Here is a 14473-nt window from a genome sequence, read left to right on the forward strand (position 1 = left end):
TTCAGTAAAAAATATAATTTTTGCCACAGTGGTAGGTATACACAAGGGTTTCAGTCAGCAAAAATGCTTATCTGGAATTATCAGTTAACTATTTAAACTCCCACTCTTGGCTTGCAGCGGTGAGTCTAAAATAAAAAAAGTCTAAAATAGAAAGTCCAAAAATAATTTATTCATGGTTCCCAATGACAAATTCCAGTGACCTCTGATGGAGTAAGAGAGGAGGGTGCCATAGGGGAGCTATGGCACCCTCCTCTCTTACTCCATCACTTGGCCATATCGATGAGACTCTGTAGGGACCCAGGTCTTCTCTCCCGATGTAGATGATGATGCGTCCGAAGGTGTACAGCTGTTTGCCCTCATGGCGTTTGACAACCAGCGGCATGAAGACAATGTTGTTCTCCTCAGCCTTGGTCTGGATAAAGTCTTTGAAGTTGGTAGACAGGCTGGCACCGATGCCACGCTCTCAGCGTCCCGACGCTCTTGCAAAGCCTCGTACTGGAAGTCCTTTCGACGCTCTGTGTGTGTGAGATACACCATGTTCTCACGGGCACCAGGCTGCATGTACCCCCACCTACAGAAGCAGAACGAGAAGGGTGAGTATCATACTGTGGACCCCAGGAAGAGTAGCAGATGCTTTTGCAGCAGCTAATGGGGATCCTAATAAATACCAAATACTAACCTATACAAAGGTCAGTTCTCAGTTCATGTTGTCTGGTGCTGTGTGTGTGTTTGTAATACTAACCTAGGCTAGAAGAGACAGTGTGGTTCATGATGTCCAGAGCTTCATTGTCTCAGGATGGTAAGTTGGTGATTGAAGATATCCCTTTGGTGGTGTGGGGGCTGTGCTTTGGCAAAGTGGGTGGGGTTATATCCTGCCTGTTTGGCCCTGTCCGGGGGTATCGTCGGACGGGGTCACAGTGTCTCCTGACCCCTCCAGCATTTATGCTGCAGTAGTTTGTGTCGGGGGGCTAGAGTCAGTCTGTTATCAAATCAAATTTTTATTAGTCACATACACATGGTTAGCAGATGTTAATGCGAGTGTAGCGAAATGCTTGTGCTTCTAGTTCCGACAATGCAGTAATAACCAACAAGTAATCTAACCTAACAATTCCACAACTACTACCTTATACACACACACAAGTGTAAAGGGATAAAGAATATGTACATAAAGATATATGAATGAGTGGTGGTACAGAACGGCATGGCAAGATGCAGTAGATGGTATAGAGTACGGTATATACATATGAGATGAGTACTGTAGGGTATGTAAACATAAAGTGGCATAGTTTAAAGTGGCTAGTGGTACATGTATTACATAAAGATGGCAAGATGCAGTAGATGATATAGAGTACAGTATATACATATGAGATGGGTAATGTAGGGTATGTAAACATTATATTAAGTGGCATTGTTTAAAGTGGCTAGTGGTACATTTTTACATAATTTCCATCAATTCCCATTTTTAAAGTGGCTGGAGTTGAGTCAGTATGTTGGCAGCGGCCGCTAAATGTTAGTGGTGGCTGTTTAACAGTCTGATGGCCTTGAGATAGAAGCTGTTTTTCAGTCTCTCGGTCCCTGCTTTGATGCACCTGTACTGACCTCGCCTTCTGGATGATAGCGGGGTGAACAGGCAGTGGCTTGGGTGGTTGTTGTCCTTGATGATCTTTATGGCCTTCCTGTGACATCGGGTGGTGTAGGTGTCCTGGAGGGCAGGTAGTTTGCCCCCGGTGATGCGTTCTGCAGACCTCACTACCCTCTGGAGAGCCTTACGGTTGTGGGCGGAGCAGTTGCCGTACCAGGCGGTGATACAGCCCGACAGGATGCTCTCGATTGTGCATCTGTAGAAGTTTGTGAGTGCTTTTGGTGACAAGCCGAATTTCTTCAGCCTCCTGAGGTTGAAGAGGCGCTGCTGCGCCTTCTTCACAACGCTGTCTGTGTGGGTGGACCAATTCAGTTTGTCCGTGATGTGTACACCGAGGAACTTAAAACTTTCCACCTTCTCCACTACTGACCCGTCGATGTGGATAGGGGGGTGCTCCCTCTGCTGTTTCCTGAAGTCCACAATCATCTCCTTTGTTTTGTTGACGTTGAGTGTGAGGTTATTTTCCTGACACCACACTCCGAGGGCCCTCACCTCCTCCCTGTAGGCCGTCTCGTCGTTGTTGGTAATCAAGCCTACCACTGTAGTGTCATCCGCAAACTTGATGATTGAGTTGGAGGCGTGCATGGCCACGCAGTCGTGGGTGAACAGGGAGTACAGGAGAGGGCTCAGAACGCACCCTTGTGGGGCCCCAGTGTTGAGGATCAGCGGGGTGGAGATGTTGTTACCTACCCTCACCACCTGGGGGCGGCCCGTCAGGAAGTCCAGGACCCAGTTGCACAGTTGTTATATCTGGAGTATGTGTCCTGTGTGAATTTAAGTATGCTCTCTCTAATTCTCTCTTTTTCTCTTTCTCCCTCTTGGAGGACCTGAGCCCTAGGACTCATGCCCCTAGCCTGATGACTCCTTGCTGTCCCCAGTCCACCTGGCCATGCTGCTGCTCCAGTTTCAACTGTTCTGCCTGCGGCTATGGAACCCTGACCTGTTCACCGGACATGTTACCTGTCCCAGACCTGCTGTTTTCAACTCTCTAGAGACAGCAGGAGCGGTAGAGATACTCTGAATGATCGGCTATGAAAAGCCAACTGACATTTACTCCTGAGGTGCTGACCTGTTGCACCCTTGACAACCACTGTGATTATTATTATTTGACCCTGCTGGTCATCTATGAACATTTGAACATCTTGGCCATGTTCTGTTATAATCTCCACCCAGCACAGCCAGGAGAGGACTGGCCACCCCTCATAGCCTGGTTCCTCTAGGTTTCTTCCTAGGTTCTGGCCTTTCTAGGGTGTTTTTCCTGGACACCGTGCTTCTACACCTGCATTGCTTGCTGTTTGGGGTTTTAGGCTGGGTTTCTGTACAGCACTTTGTGACATCAGCTGATGTAAGAAGGGCTTTATAAATACATTTCATTGATTCATTGATTGAACGAACTTGTCCTTTATGAGTGGCTGAGCCAGAACAGCATCACTGAACATGGACTTCCAGCCCAGGTACCACTTAGTAATCTCCTCATAGTTAGGAATGTTACTGAGCCACGAACACAGCACCTACACACACAAAAAACAGTTATCTGCATTTACCCTACTATTTTAGGTCTAGGCAACAGCAAAGGTAATCACATATGAGTAAGTCTATTATTATTAAGCACAACCTATGTGCTTTCTTACACACATACACTACCGGTTTATTTTTTTTAAAGACCTACTCATTCAAGGGTTTTTCTTTATTTGTACTATTCTCTACATAGTAGAATACTATGAAATAACACATATGGAATCATGTAGTAACCAAAACAGTGTTAAACAAATCAACATTTTATATTTGAGATTTTTCAAATAGCCACCCTTTTCCTTGATGACAGCTTTGTACACTCTTGGCATTCTCTCAACCAGCTTCACCTGTAATGCTTTTCCAACAGTCTTGAAGGAGTTCCCACATATGCTGAGCACTTGTTGGCTGCTTTTCCTTCACTCTGCGGTCCGACTCATCCCAAAGCATCTCAATTTGGTTGAGGTTGGGTGATTGTGGAGGCCAGGTCATATGATGCAGCACTCCATCACTCTCCTTCTTGGTAAATTGCCCTTACACAGCCTGGAGGTGGGTCATTGTTCTGTTGAAAAACAAATGAAAGTCCCACTAAGCCCAAACCAGATGGGATGGCGTATCACTGCAGAATGATGTGGTAGCCATGCTGGTTAAGTGTGCCTTGAACTCCAAATAAATCACAGTGTCACCAGCAAAGCACCCCCACACCATAACACCACCTCCTCCATGCTTTACGGTGGGAAATACACATGTGGAGATCATCCGTTCACCCACACCGCGTCTCACTCCAGACCAAAGGACACATTTACACCGGTCTAATGTCCATTGCTCGTGTTTCTTGGTCAAAGCAAGTCTCTTCTTCTTATTGGTGTCCTTTAGTAGTAGTTTCTTTGCAGCAATTCGACCATGAAGGCCTGATTCACGCAGTCTCCTATGAACAGTTGATGTTGAGCTGTGTCTGTTACTTGAACTCTGAAGCATTTATTTGGGCTGCAATTTCTGAGGTTGGTAATTGTAATGAACTTATCCTCTGCAGCAAAGGTAACTCCGGGTCTTTCTTTCCTGTGGCGGTCCTCATGAGTTAGTTTCATCATAGCACTTGATGGTTTTTGCGACTGCACTTGAAGAAACTTTCAAAGTTCTTGAAATGTTCCGTATTGACTGAACTTCATGTCTTAAAGTAATGATGGACTGTCGTTTTGCTTTGCTTATTTGAGCTGTTCTTTCCATAATATGGACTTGGTCTTTTACCAAATAGGGCTCTCTTCTGTATACCCCCCCCCCATCTTATCACAATACAACTGAATGGCTCAAACGCATTAAGAAGGAAAGAAATTTCACAAATTAAGGCACACCTGTTAATTGAAATGCATTCCAGGTGACTGCCTCATGAAGCTGGTTGGGAGAATTCCAAGAGTGTGCAAAGCTGTCATCAAGGCAAAAGGTGGCTATTTGAAATATATTTTGATTTGTTTAACACTTCTTTGGTTACTACATGATTCCATATGTGTTATTTCATAGTTTTGATGTCTTCACTATTATTCTACAATGTAGAAAATAGTAAAAATAAAGAAAAACCCTTGAATGAGTAGGTGTTCTAAAACTTTTGACCTGTATTGTACATACCTGTAGCCACTTGGGGAAGAAGTGTTTGTCCAGCAGTGATACGAGGCTTGAGGGAGACAGCATGCCCTCCCAGTCTAACACCCAATTGAACGTCTCTATCTGCTGCTGGTGTGGATTTATTAACAGCTCCCCCAGACACAGAGCTATAAGAGGGGAGGCAGAGCATGAAGTATGGAACTACTGTTCTACTAAGTAATATCTGTCTGCTTCCTTTTCACTTTATATAATGCACTACTTATGACCAGAGCTGGTCAAAACCAGTGCACTTGCATTTTGTATTTTAATGTGGGTGTGTGTGATAATGTATATATTTATGTTGTATTTACAGGGTACATTTGTAAGAGACCTAGGTCAATGAGTTAAAATAAAGATTCAATAAAATAAAAAATATATAGGGAAGATGGTGCCATTTGAGACACACCCTGATTGCCTTTCTGAGGCATATTGAGAAATATAACACTCTTACTGGAACTTGTGAATTCAAATGAGACTTTAATACAAAGTAGCAAAGCCGTGCTGATCCATGGAACAACCAAAGGCAGAGCACGGAGCTCTGCCTTTATAGCTTTGCAGCCTCACATACAGCATATGGGTACACCCCATATGTAAATGAAATAACTCCCCTTGTCCTTTCGCCACCATTATCTTTCAGTCTGAGTTCTTGCTTGTTCACGCCATGCTTCGGGTTAGATTATAATGGTGGCGGGACCCCTTATGTAACACAAAAAATAAGACATTTTATTGTATATGCGTATGTTTCACTCTTTGGTTATTCTGCCGTCATCCTGTCCTCATGTTCCCTGACATCAATGTCAGATGCATGTGCATTAGTTAATGTAATCATATACGCCAGCTAGTGTTGCATGTGCATTAGTTAATGTAACCATATACATTGGCTACTGGGATCTTTAACCTGAGCTTTCCCCAGAACCAGCTAATGTACTTGGTGACATCATTTTTTATCTTAGTCAATCGATTTTTTCTCCAACAAAATCTGTTTCTGGATACTTGAATGAGCAACTATGCGTGTGTGTTTGTGCGCGTGTTCCCCCTCACCTTGACCTGAGCCAGTTCTCCAGCGGGTGTCTGTGTGGTCCGTCCAGCTTGCCATTAGCCTTCAGCTCTTCTACAGTCCTGTAGGAAGACTTTGGTTTTTCTTCCCTCCCCCACCCACAGGATCCCTACGCCACTGACCTAGCTCTGGATCTCCTAGGGGAAAAAGGGGGGTTGAGGGTATGGTAAGGCATACATCATTAACCCAGATACAAATCTATGCGCAAACCATGCGTGGGATCATTTCCACGTTTGATATTTATCAATATGAACATTTGCTTGAGTGTGTGTAAATTTACGCAAAGCCATGACCATTTGGCACAGTGCCAAATGGTGGAATAAGGGAACTGCTTGTCAAGCGGAGAATGGGGAAAATACAGTGCCTATCGGTAAGTATTCAGACACCATGTCTTATTCCACATTTTGTTACGTTAGTCTTATTCTAAAATTGACTAAATAAAAACATCCTCAGCAATCTACACACAATATCCCATAATGACAAAGCGAAAACAGGTTTAGAAATTTTCGCAAATGTATTAAAAATGAAAAACTGAATAACCTTATTTACATAAGTATTCAGACCCTTTGCTTACGAGACTCGAAATTAAGCTCAGGTGCATCCTGTTTCCATTGATCATCCTTGAGATGTGATTGGAGTCCACCTGTGGTAAATTATATTTATTGGACATGATTTGGAAAGGCACACACCTGTCTATATAATGTCCCACAGTTGACAGTGCATGTCAGTGCAAAAACCAAGCCATGAGGTCGAAGGAATTGTCCGTAGGCCTCTGAGACAGGATTGTGTCGAGGCAAAGATCTGGGGAAGGCTACCAAAACATTTCTGTAGCATTGAAGGTCCCCAAGAACACAGTGGCCTCCATCAATCTTAAATGGAATAAGTTTGGGACCACCAAGACTCTTCCTAGAGCTGGCCACCCGACCAAACTAAGCAATCGGGGGAGAAGGGCCTCAGACAGGGAGGTGACCAAGAACCTGATGGTCACTTTGCCAGAGCTCCTCTGTGGAGATGAAAGAACCTTCCAGAAGGACAACCATCTCTGCAGCACTCCACCAATCAGGCCTTTATGGTTGAGTGGCCAGACGGAAGCCACTCCTCAGTAAAAGGCACATGACAGCCCGCTTGGAGTTTGCCAAAAGGCACCTAAAGACTCTCAGACAATGAGAAACAAGATTCTCTGGTCTGATGAAACCAAGATTGAACTCTTTGGCCTGAATGCCATGCATCACATCTGGAGGAAACCTGGTACCATCCCTAAGGTGAAGCATGGTGGTGGCAGCATCATGCTGTGTGGATGTTTTTCAGCAGCAGGGACCGGGAGACTGAGTCAGGATCTAGGCAAAGATGAACAGAACTCCCGAGTGGCACAGCGGTCTAAGGCACTGCATCTCAGTGCAAGAGGCGTCACTACAGTCCCTGTTTCGAATCCAGGTTGTATCACATCCAGCTGTGATTGGGAGTCCCATAGGGCGGCGCACAATTGGCCCAGGTTTGGCCGGGGTAGGCTGTCATTGTAAATAAGTATTTGTTCTGAACTGACTTGCCTAGTTAAATAAAAATATAACTTTTTTTTAAAGCACAGCGAGAACCTTGATGAAAATTTGCTCCAGAGCACTCAGGACCTCAGACTGGGGTGAAGGTTCACCTTCCATCAGGACAACGACCCTAAGCACACAGCCAAGAAAACACAGGAGTGGCTTCGGGACAAGTCTCTGAATGTCCTTGAGTGGCCCAGCCAGAGCCTGGACTTGAACCCAATCGAACATCTCTGGAGAGACCTGAAAATAGTTGTGCAGCAACACTCCCCATCCAACCTGACAGAGCTTGAGAGGATCTATAGAAAAGAATGGGAGAAACTCCCCAAATACAGGTGTGCCAAGCTTGTAGCGTCATACACATATCTCAAGGCTGTAATCACTGCCAAAGGTGCTTCAACAAAGTACTGAGCAAGGGGTCTGAATACTTATGTACAATGTGATATTTCCAGTTTGCTTACATGAGCTGTTCTTGCCATAATTTGGACTTGGTCTTTTACCAAATAGGGCTATCTTCTGTATATCCCCTACCTTGTCACAACACAACTGATTGGGTCAAACGCATGCAGAAAGAAATTCCAGAGACAACCATCTCTGCAGCACTCCACCAATCAGACCTTAATGGTAGAGTGGCCAGACGGAAGAAGACTCAAGGCTGTAATCGCTGCCAAAGGTGCTTCAACAAAGTACTGAGTAAAGGGTCTGAATACCTATGTACAATGTGATTTATTTATATTTTTCTCTACAAACCTATTTTTGCTATAAAAGACTGAGATAATTGGAAATCAAATGAGAGATGGCTGATTTGGCACATGCTGCATTTCGCAGAGAGCACATTTTTAGAGACATGTGGGCCTTTTTCTACAGAAAGTACTGATTGGCTCATCAGATATAGCTTCCAAAAACCAATCTTAAAGATTTTTGTGAGGATTTTTAGACCTACTTTAAAAAGGCAAACACATGCCATTCCAACACCTCTGTTGTTTTGGCAGTGGATACTTTTCAGCTTGCCTATCGGCATCTCACAGCCCCCTCATAGCCCATCACACAACAGGTTGAGGTCAAGAGGGGTTTCTTTGCCATGATGCCATCAATAGGTTCCCAAATACGAATGGAGCAATAGACAGCACCCAAAGCGATTTAAACTATGTGAACAGAAAAGGCTTCCACTCTTTATGTGCAGGTGATAGGTTATGTGATGCGCAAAAGACCCTGCTGAAAGCGGTGGAAAGGTGGCCAGGTGGAACGCACAATTCGTTCATTCAGCAGAACAGTAATGTTAGCCTATACGCCTACAGGAGGGAGCTGTTGAGGATGGAGGCTTATTGGTCAGTGGTGTCTACTCATTTGAAGTATATTTGCCATCGCTAAAACAACTTAATTGTCCTAATGGTCCTCTCTTTGTAGCTATGTTTTTATTTTTCATGGTCAAGCTCTACTGAGCGAGCCAAATAAAACCTTTTGTTTGTACTCAACCTCTAACACTAGCACCTCTATTTCAGTGTCTCAAAAAAGGAAAATAATCTATTAGCTTTTTTTGGTTGCGCCGTTGTATTTCATGGTACGGTGTTGTATATTTCCCACGGGCTTTAAAGGCATGATTGACCATATATGGTTAATTGGGGACGTTTCGAAATGCAAAAAGCCAAAGTTGTGTGTGAGCACTTAGTCTGAAAACAATTGGTATTTATCAATGGTTATCTCTTACCAGTGTGCATATGACACTTGTAAGGTTTGTTTGATAAATCACACTTTTTGAATGCGTATGATCATTCTAAATTCCATTCAGAAGTAGTATTTTAGAATAGTTTCTATGCAATATTGATAATTGAGGCCCCTGAAGTGGTTGGGGAGAGACAGAGAGAGTTACCTTGTCCTCCTTGTCCTCCTTGGAGTCAACCACAGGGAAGTCCTGTAGTGACTGTTTGGTTCTCTCGTTGCCGTAGGAACCCACTGCCCCTTTATGAAGCTTTGCCTCGATGGGGTTCAAAATACCTGAGGAGAGAGGCTTCAGATGGAACATTTACCCCTAACAAACTGAAGATTTAGCAGAAGTTACCAGATGGGCTATGCTCTTTCCTCTATCTCCATTACTCCCCCCCATAAGTTCTTCCCCAGTCCTTTCCCTGGTGTGTAGCCCATCTTCTGGATGAGTTTCTGGCCAATCCCCTTTGTGTTTCTCCCAGGTGCCCAGGTCTCCTCCAGCCCGGATACCAGCTGCAAACCCAGACCTCTGGGACTGGCTGTTGCCACGGAAATTACCACCCTGGAGAGATCAGACAGAAGAGGAGGGAGATAATCAAAATCAGTCATCCTAATAATTCCATCTGTCAGTAATATGTGATTCTGTGTTGAACCTTTGAGTCACAGAAGCTAATGATCCTTCAGCGTCCAATAAAACACACGTACAGTCTGCAGTCTCTTCGGTGCAGGGTCGCGGGGTGGGGAAGGTGTTGTCATTGTCAGAGTCATCTGACCCTCCACCTCTCTGCTGCTGTTGCTTCTCCTCTGCTGCTGACTTACGCAGCCCCACACTCACAAAACTCACCGGTGCAGAGTAGTCCTTAGACCTTGTATTGCGAGAGTAGACACAGACCCAATGAAGACCACGAGATTGTGAGATCCATCTCTGCCACCCTCCCCTCTTTCTGAATGTGTCTGTTGTTCAGTCATCTGCATGTTATCAGATTGTGAGTTTACAGGAGCCAGCCTCCTACCTCTTCCCTCCGAAGCTGGGTCTCTCATCGTCGGAGTCTCCCCTCTCTGCCCAGATGCCATAGACGGCCTCTTCTTTGGTCTGTCTGTGTCTGCAGCGCTCTGTGTTAAATTCATTGGCCAGGTCCCATTCGGTCACCTCAAACTTCTCCACCTCTACCCCCTCCTCCTCCTCCTCTCCCTGCCGTCCGTACAGGTGGGACATAGACACGTCTGGGCCTCTGAGAGGAAGAACATTAACTGACAGTAATCAAAGTTATCATAAAGGAATAGTTCCCCCAGAAATCAAACAGTCACATCCTCTTATGGAATTGTAGAAAGTATGGTCACCTATGGTGGTCTAGACATTTGTCTGTCTACAGCTTTATGGCTAAACAATTGAAGCGACAGGGTCCTGTTGGCATGCAGAATATATAGCTAGTTTGTTTGCTAGTAAGATGAGTTAGTTGGCTCATTAATCCTTGCTAACTAAAAGTTAGCTAACCAGCTAGCTCGTTATCATTCCTAGCCATTGTGCTACTACGGCATCGCTCGTTGGACGAGCTCGATTTACATTGCTTGGAAAGAAAGCAATTTTAACTTAAATGCTTACCTGATTGTTCAGTTGTTGCACCTATCAATGAAAGCAAATAACATTCGATCATACGTGAGAGTATCGGTATCATTCACTAATGTGTCTAATCTATCTAGATTGGTCAAGTGAGTATATGGATGTATGTAGCTAGATAGATAGATCGCTAACTAGCTACCTAAGCGAATTGGTCCAGATGTGGACATATCCACCGGAAGTAGTTAATGGAAGGGGTGCTGCGATTTTTTTTCCAGCGCTGAAGACTTCTATATCAGTCGGCTAATACAGGACTAGTAAAGGCCAGGTGCACTACTCTTGTGAAAAAAAATGTAACTAAATGTATGAGTGTTTACCAGCATTTTCTAATTGAGCCTGATAAATATCTGCACAAAACAGTTAATCTGATAATACTTGTTGAATATAAAATTACAATGTGGGTCTCTGCAGATGGACTAATGAAGTACTGTTGTATACTATGAACTATGAAATAACACATATGGAATCATGTAACCAAAAAGTGTTAAACAAATCAAAATATATTTTATATGTGAGATTATTCAAAGTAGCCACCCTTTGCCTTGACAGCTTTGCACACTCTCGACATACTCTCAACTAGCTTCATGAGGTAGTCACCTGAAATGCATTTAAATTAATAGGTGTGCCTTGTTAAAAGGCAATTTGTGGAATTTCTTTCCTTAATGCATTTGAGCCAATCAGTTGTGTTGTGACAAGGTAGGGTTGGTATACAGAAGAGAGTCCTATTTGGTAAAAGACCAAGTCCATATTATGGCAAGAACAGCTGAAATAAGCAAAGAGAAACGACAGCCATTATTATTTTAAGACATGAAGTTCAGTCAATACGGAAAATTAAGAACTTTGAACATTTCTTCAAGTGCAGTTGCAAAAACCATCAAGCGCTGATGAAGAAACTGACTGTCATGAGGACCGCCACAGGAAAGGAAGACCCAGAGTTACCTCTGCTGCAGAGGATAAGTTCATTAGAGTTAACTGCACCTCAGATTGCAGCCCAAATAAATGTTTCAGAGTTCAAGTAACAGACACATCTCAACATCAACTGTTCAGAGGAGACTGCTTGAAATCAGTCCATGGTTGAATTGCTGCAAAGAAACCACTACTCAAAAGGCACCAATAAGAAGAGACTTGCTTTGACCAAGAAACAAGAGCAATGGACATTAGACCGGTGGAAATCTGTCCTTTGGTCTGGTGATTTGATGAGCTCAAATTAGCGATTTTTGGTTCCAACTGTCGTGTCTTTGTGAGATGCAGAGTAGGTCAATCAATTTCAATCAATTTTATTTTATATAGCCCTTCGTACATCAGCTAATATCTCGAAGTGCTGTACAGACACCCAGCCTAAAACCCCAAACAGCTAGTAATGCAGGTGTAGAAGCACGGTGGCTAGGAAAAACTCCCTAGAAAGGCCAAAACCTAGGAAGAAACCTAGAGAGGAACCAGGCTATGAGGGGTGGCCAGTCCTCTTCTGGCTGTGCCGGGTGGAGATTATAACAGAACTATGCCAAGATGTTCAAAAATGTTCATAAGTGACAAGCATGGTCAAATAATAATCATGAATAATTTTCAGTTGGCTTTTCATAGCCGATCATCAAGAGTTGAAAAACAACAGGTCTGGGACAGGTGGCGGTTCCATAACCGCAGGCAGAACAGCTGAAACTGGAATAGCAGCAAGGCCAGGCGGACTGGGGACAGCAAGGAGTCACCACGGGCGGCAGTCCCGACGCATGGTCCTAGGGCCCAGGTCCTCCGAGAGAAAGAAAGAGAGAAGGAGAAAATTAGAGAGAGCCAAGATTTTCAAAATTTCCATAAATGACAAGCATGGTCAAATAATAATCAGGAATAAATCTCAGTTGGCTTTTCATAGCCGATCATTAAGAGTTGAAAACAGCAGGTCTGGGACAGGTAGGGGTTCCATAACCGCAGGCAGAACAGTTGAAACTGGAATAGCAGCAAGGCCAGGCGGACTGGGGACAGCAAGGAGTCACCACGGCCGGTAGTCCCGACGTATGGTCCTAGGGCTCAGGTCCTCCGAGAGAAAGAAAGAGAGAAGGAGAAAATTAGAGAGAGCCAAGATTTTCAAAATGTTCATAAATGACAAGCATGGTCAAATAATAATCAGGAATAAATCTCAGTTGGCTTTTCATAGCCGATCATTAAGAGTTGAAAACAGCAGGTCTGGGACAGGTAGGGGTTCCGTAACCACAGGCAGAACAGTTGAAACTGGAATAGCAGCAAGGCCAGGCGGACTGGGGACAGCAAGGTGTCATCATGCCCGGTAGTCCTGACGTATGGTCCTAGGGCTCAGGTTCACAGAGAGAAAGAGAGAACGAGAGAATTAGAGAGAGCATACTTAAATTCACACAGGACACTGGATAAGACAGGAGAAGTACTCCAGGTAACCAACTGACCCTACAGGTGAACGTATTATCTCCATATGTGTGATTCCCATGGTGAAGCATGGAGGAGGAAGTGTGATGGTGCTTTGCTGGTGACACTGTCAGTGATTTATTTAGGAATTCACCTATGGAGGTGTTCTAGAGATTCTGAGCTCTAGTATACATCAGTGTTTCCAACCCTGAATCAGCTATGTTTGTCCAGGGTTACAATACAAATGTGTACTGTTGGAGGTACTCGAGGACTAGGGGTTGGAAACACATGAATGGAGGAAGGATGGGTTTTGAGTAAGAGACGTGGTAGTGTGGTTTTTCATTACTGTAACATTTCATAAAAGTTCAAACATGATTATGTTTCATTGCACTTTTGGTAATGTTTTAGGAACATTCTCCAACTAGTTTGACATTGAGAATGTTCTCATTGTCCAAAGAACATTAACTTTCCATAAAATAAAAAGCTTTAACATTCAGAGAACGTTCTATGAATGTTACTTAAAAACATGCATTCAGTTCTCAGCATCAACAAAACTATCCTCTATCTTTAAGTTTGTTCAGATGTTGGCCACACCTGATCTTAATGAGTGCTGGTTTCTTTTGAAAATGTTCTCAGAATCTCCCTGCAACTTAAAATGTATGGTCCCAGAACAGCCTAAATGTTCCCTTCCGTTCTCAGAACATTCCGTTTTAACGGTCAGGGAACTTATGGCTTCGTTCCCAGAACCAATAGGAAACCCAAAATGTACATTCCCACAACTTCCAAGGAACCAGATGTACTAGCTGGGCTGTTATTTGTTACTTTGGTAGAACAGCCCGTTTGGCAAGACAACAGTTTGACTGAATGATAACCAGACTGGCAACAGGCTATAGCAGAGCTACAACAGCCCTCTGCAGGGCAGTCTGGAACAGCAGAGCTACAACAGCCCTCTGCAGGGCAGTCTGGAACAGCAGAGCTACAACAGCCCTCTGCAGGGAAGTCTGGAACAGCAGAGCTACAACAGCCCTCTGCAGGGCAGTCTGGAACAGCAGAGCTACAACAGCCCTCTGCAGGGCAGTCTGGAACAACAGAGAGCGGTAGACAGTATGGAAAAACAAAGCGAGGCTGAGCAGTTGTTCATTCTCACCTGAAGTTCGCCGATCTCTGCTCTTCACTTTATTCTTCATGTCTGCTTTCTTTTTTTGCTCTATTTTTTTTTGCTCTACTCTGCTGTCCCCACTGGAAGCCTGAGGTAGGGGGAGCGGGGGAATCTATCAAATAGCGCACCCCTAACTTTGTACAGTACTAATGCAATTAGTTGTGCAATTTAGTTTGTGTGTTATTATATTTGTGCAATTTAGTTTTATTTGTGTTTTTCTTGTTAGCAATAGGGTAAT

The 14473-nt window shown here is 44.0% G+C and overlaps 1 protein-coding gene across 4 annotated transcripts; it reads right to left on the minus strand.

Annotated features, from left to right (window-relative positions):
• Positions 1-246: 246 nt before the first annotated feature.
• Positions 247-10921, minus strand: LOC139545271 (tuftelin-interacting protein 11-like). 4 transcript variants are annotated; one of them, XM_071352865.1, is made up of 8 exons: positions 10695-10921; positions 10105-10342; positions 9258-9653; positions 5834-5986; positions 4778-4920; positions 1600-3153; positions 743-979; positions 247-571 (listed from the first exon to the last, which is right to left on the minus strand). In XM_071352865.1, the coding sequence occupies exons 6-7, from the start codon at positions 2225-2227 to the stop codon at positions 975-977; spliced, it is 633 nt and encodes a 210-aa protein (XP_071208966.1). In that variant the 5' UTR covers positions 2228-3153; positions 4778-4920; positions 5834-5986; positions 9258-9653; positions 10105-10342; positions 10695-10921; the 3' UTR covers positions 247-571; positions 743-974. The 4 variants fall into 4 exon arrangements, with proteins under 4 accessions (XP_071208966.1, XP_071208965.1, XP_071208968.1 ...); XM_071352864.1 differs by having other exon boundaries at positions 10105-10323; positions 10695-10919; XM_071352867.1 differs by lacking the exons at positions 247-571; positions 743-979 and having other exon boundaries at positions 2225-3153; positions 10105-10323; positions 10695-10906.
• Positions 10922-14473: the final 3552 nt, after the last annotated feature.

The sequence above is a fragment of the Salvelinus alpinus genome, chromosome 19, assembly GCF_045679555.1.
Source record: "Salvelinus alpinus chromosome 19, SLU_Salpinus.1, whole genome shotgun sequence".
NCBI classification, from domain to species: domain Eukaryota; kingdom Metazoa; phylum Chordata; class Actinopteri; order Salmoniformes; family Salmonidae; genus Salvelinus; species Salvelinus alpinus.

Bases quoted from the DNA above. Each gene is read 5' to 3' on its own strand.
- LOC139545271 (XM_071352865.1), bottom strand. From the start codon at position 2,227: ATGCACGCCTCCAACTCAATCATCAAGTTTGCGGATGACACTACAGTG.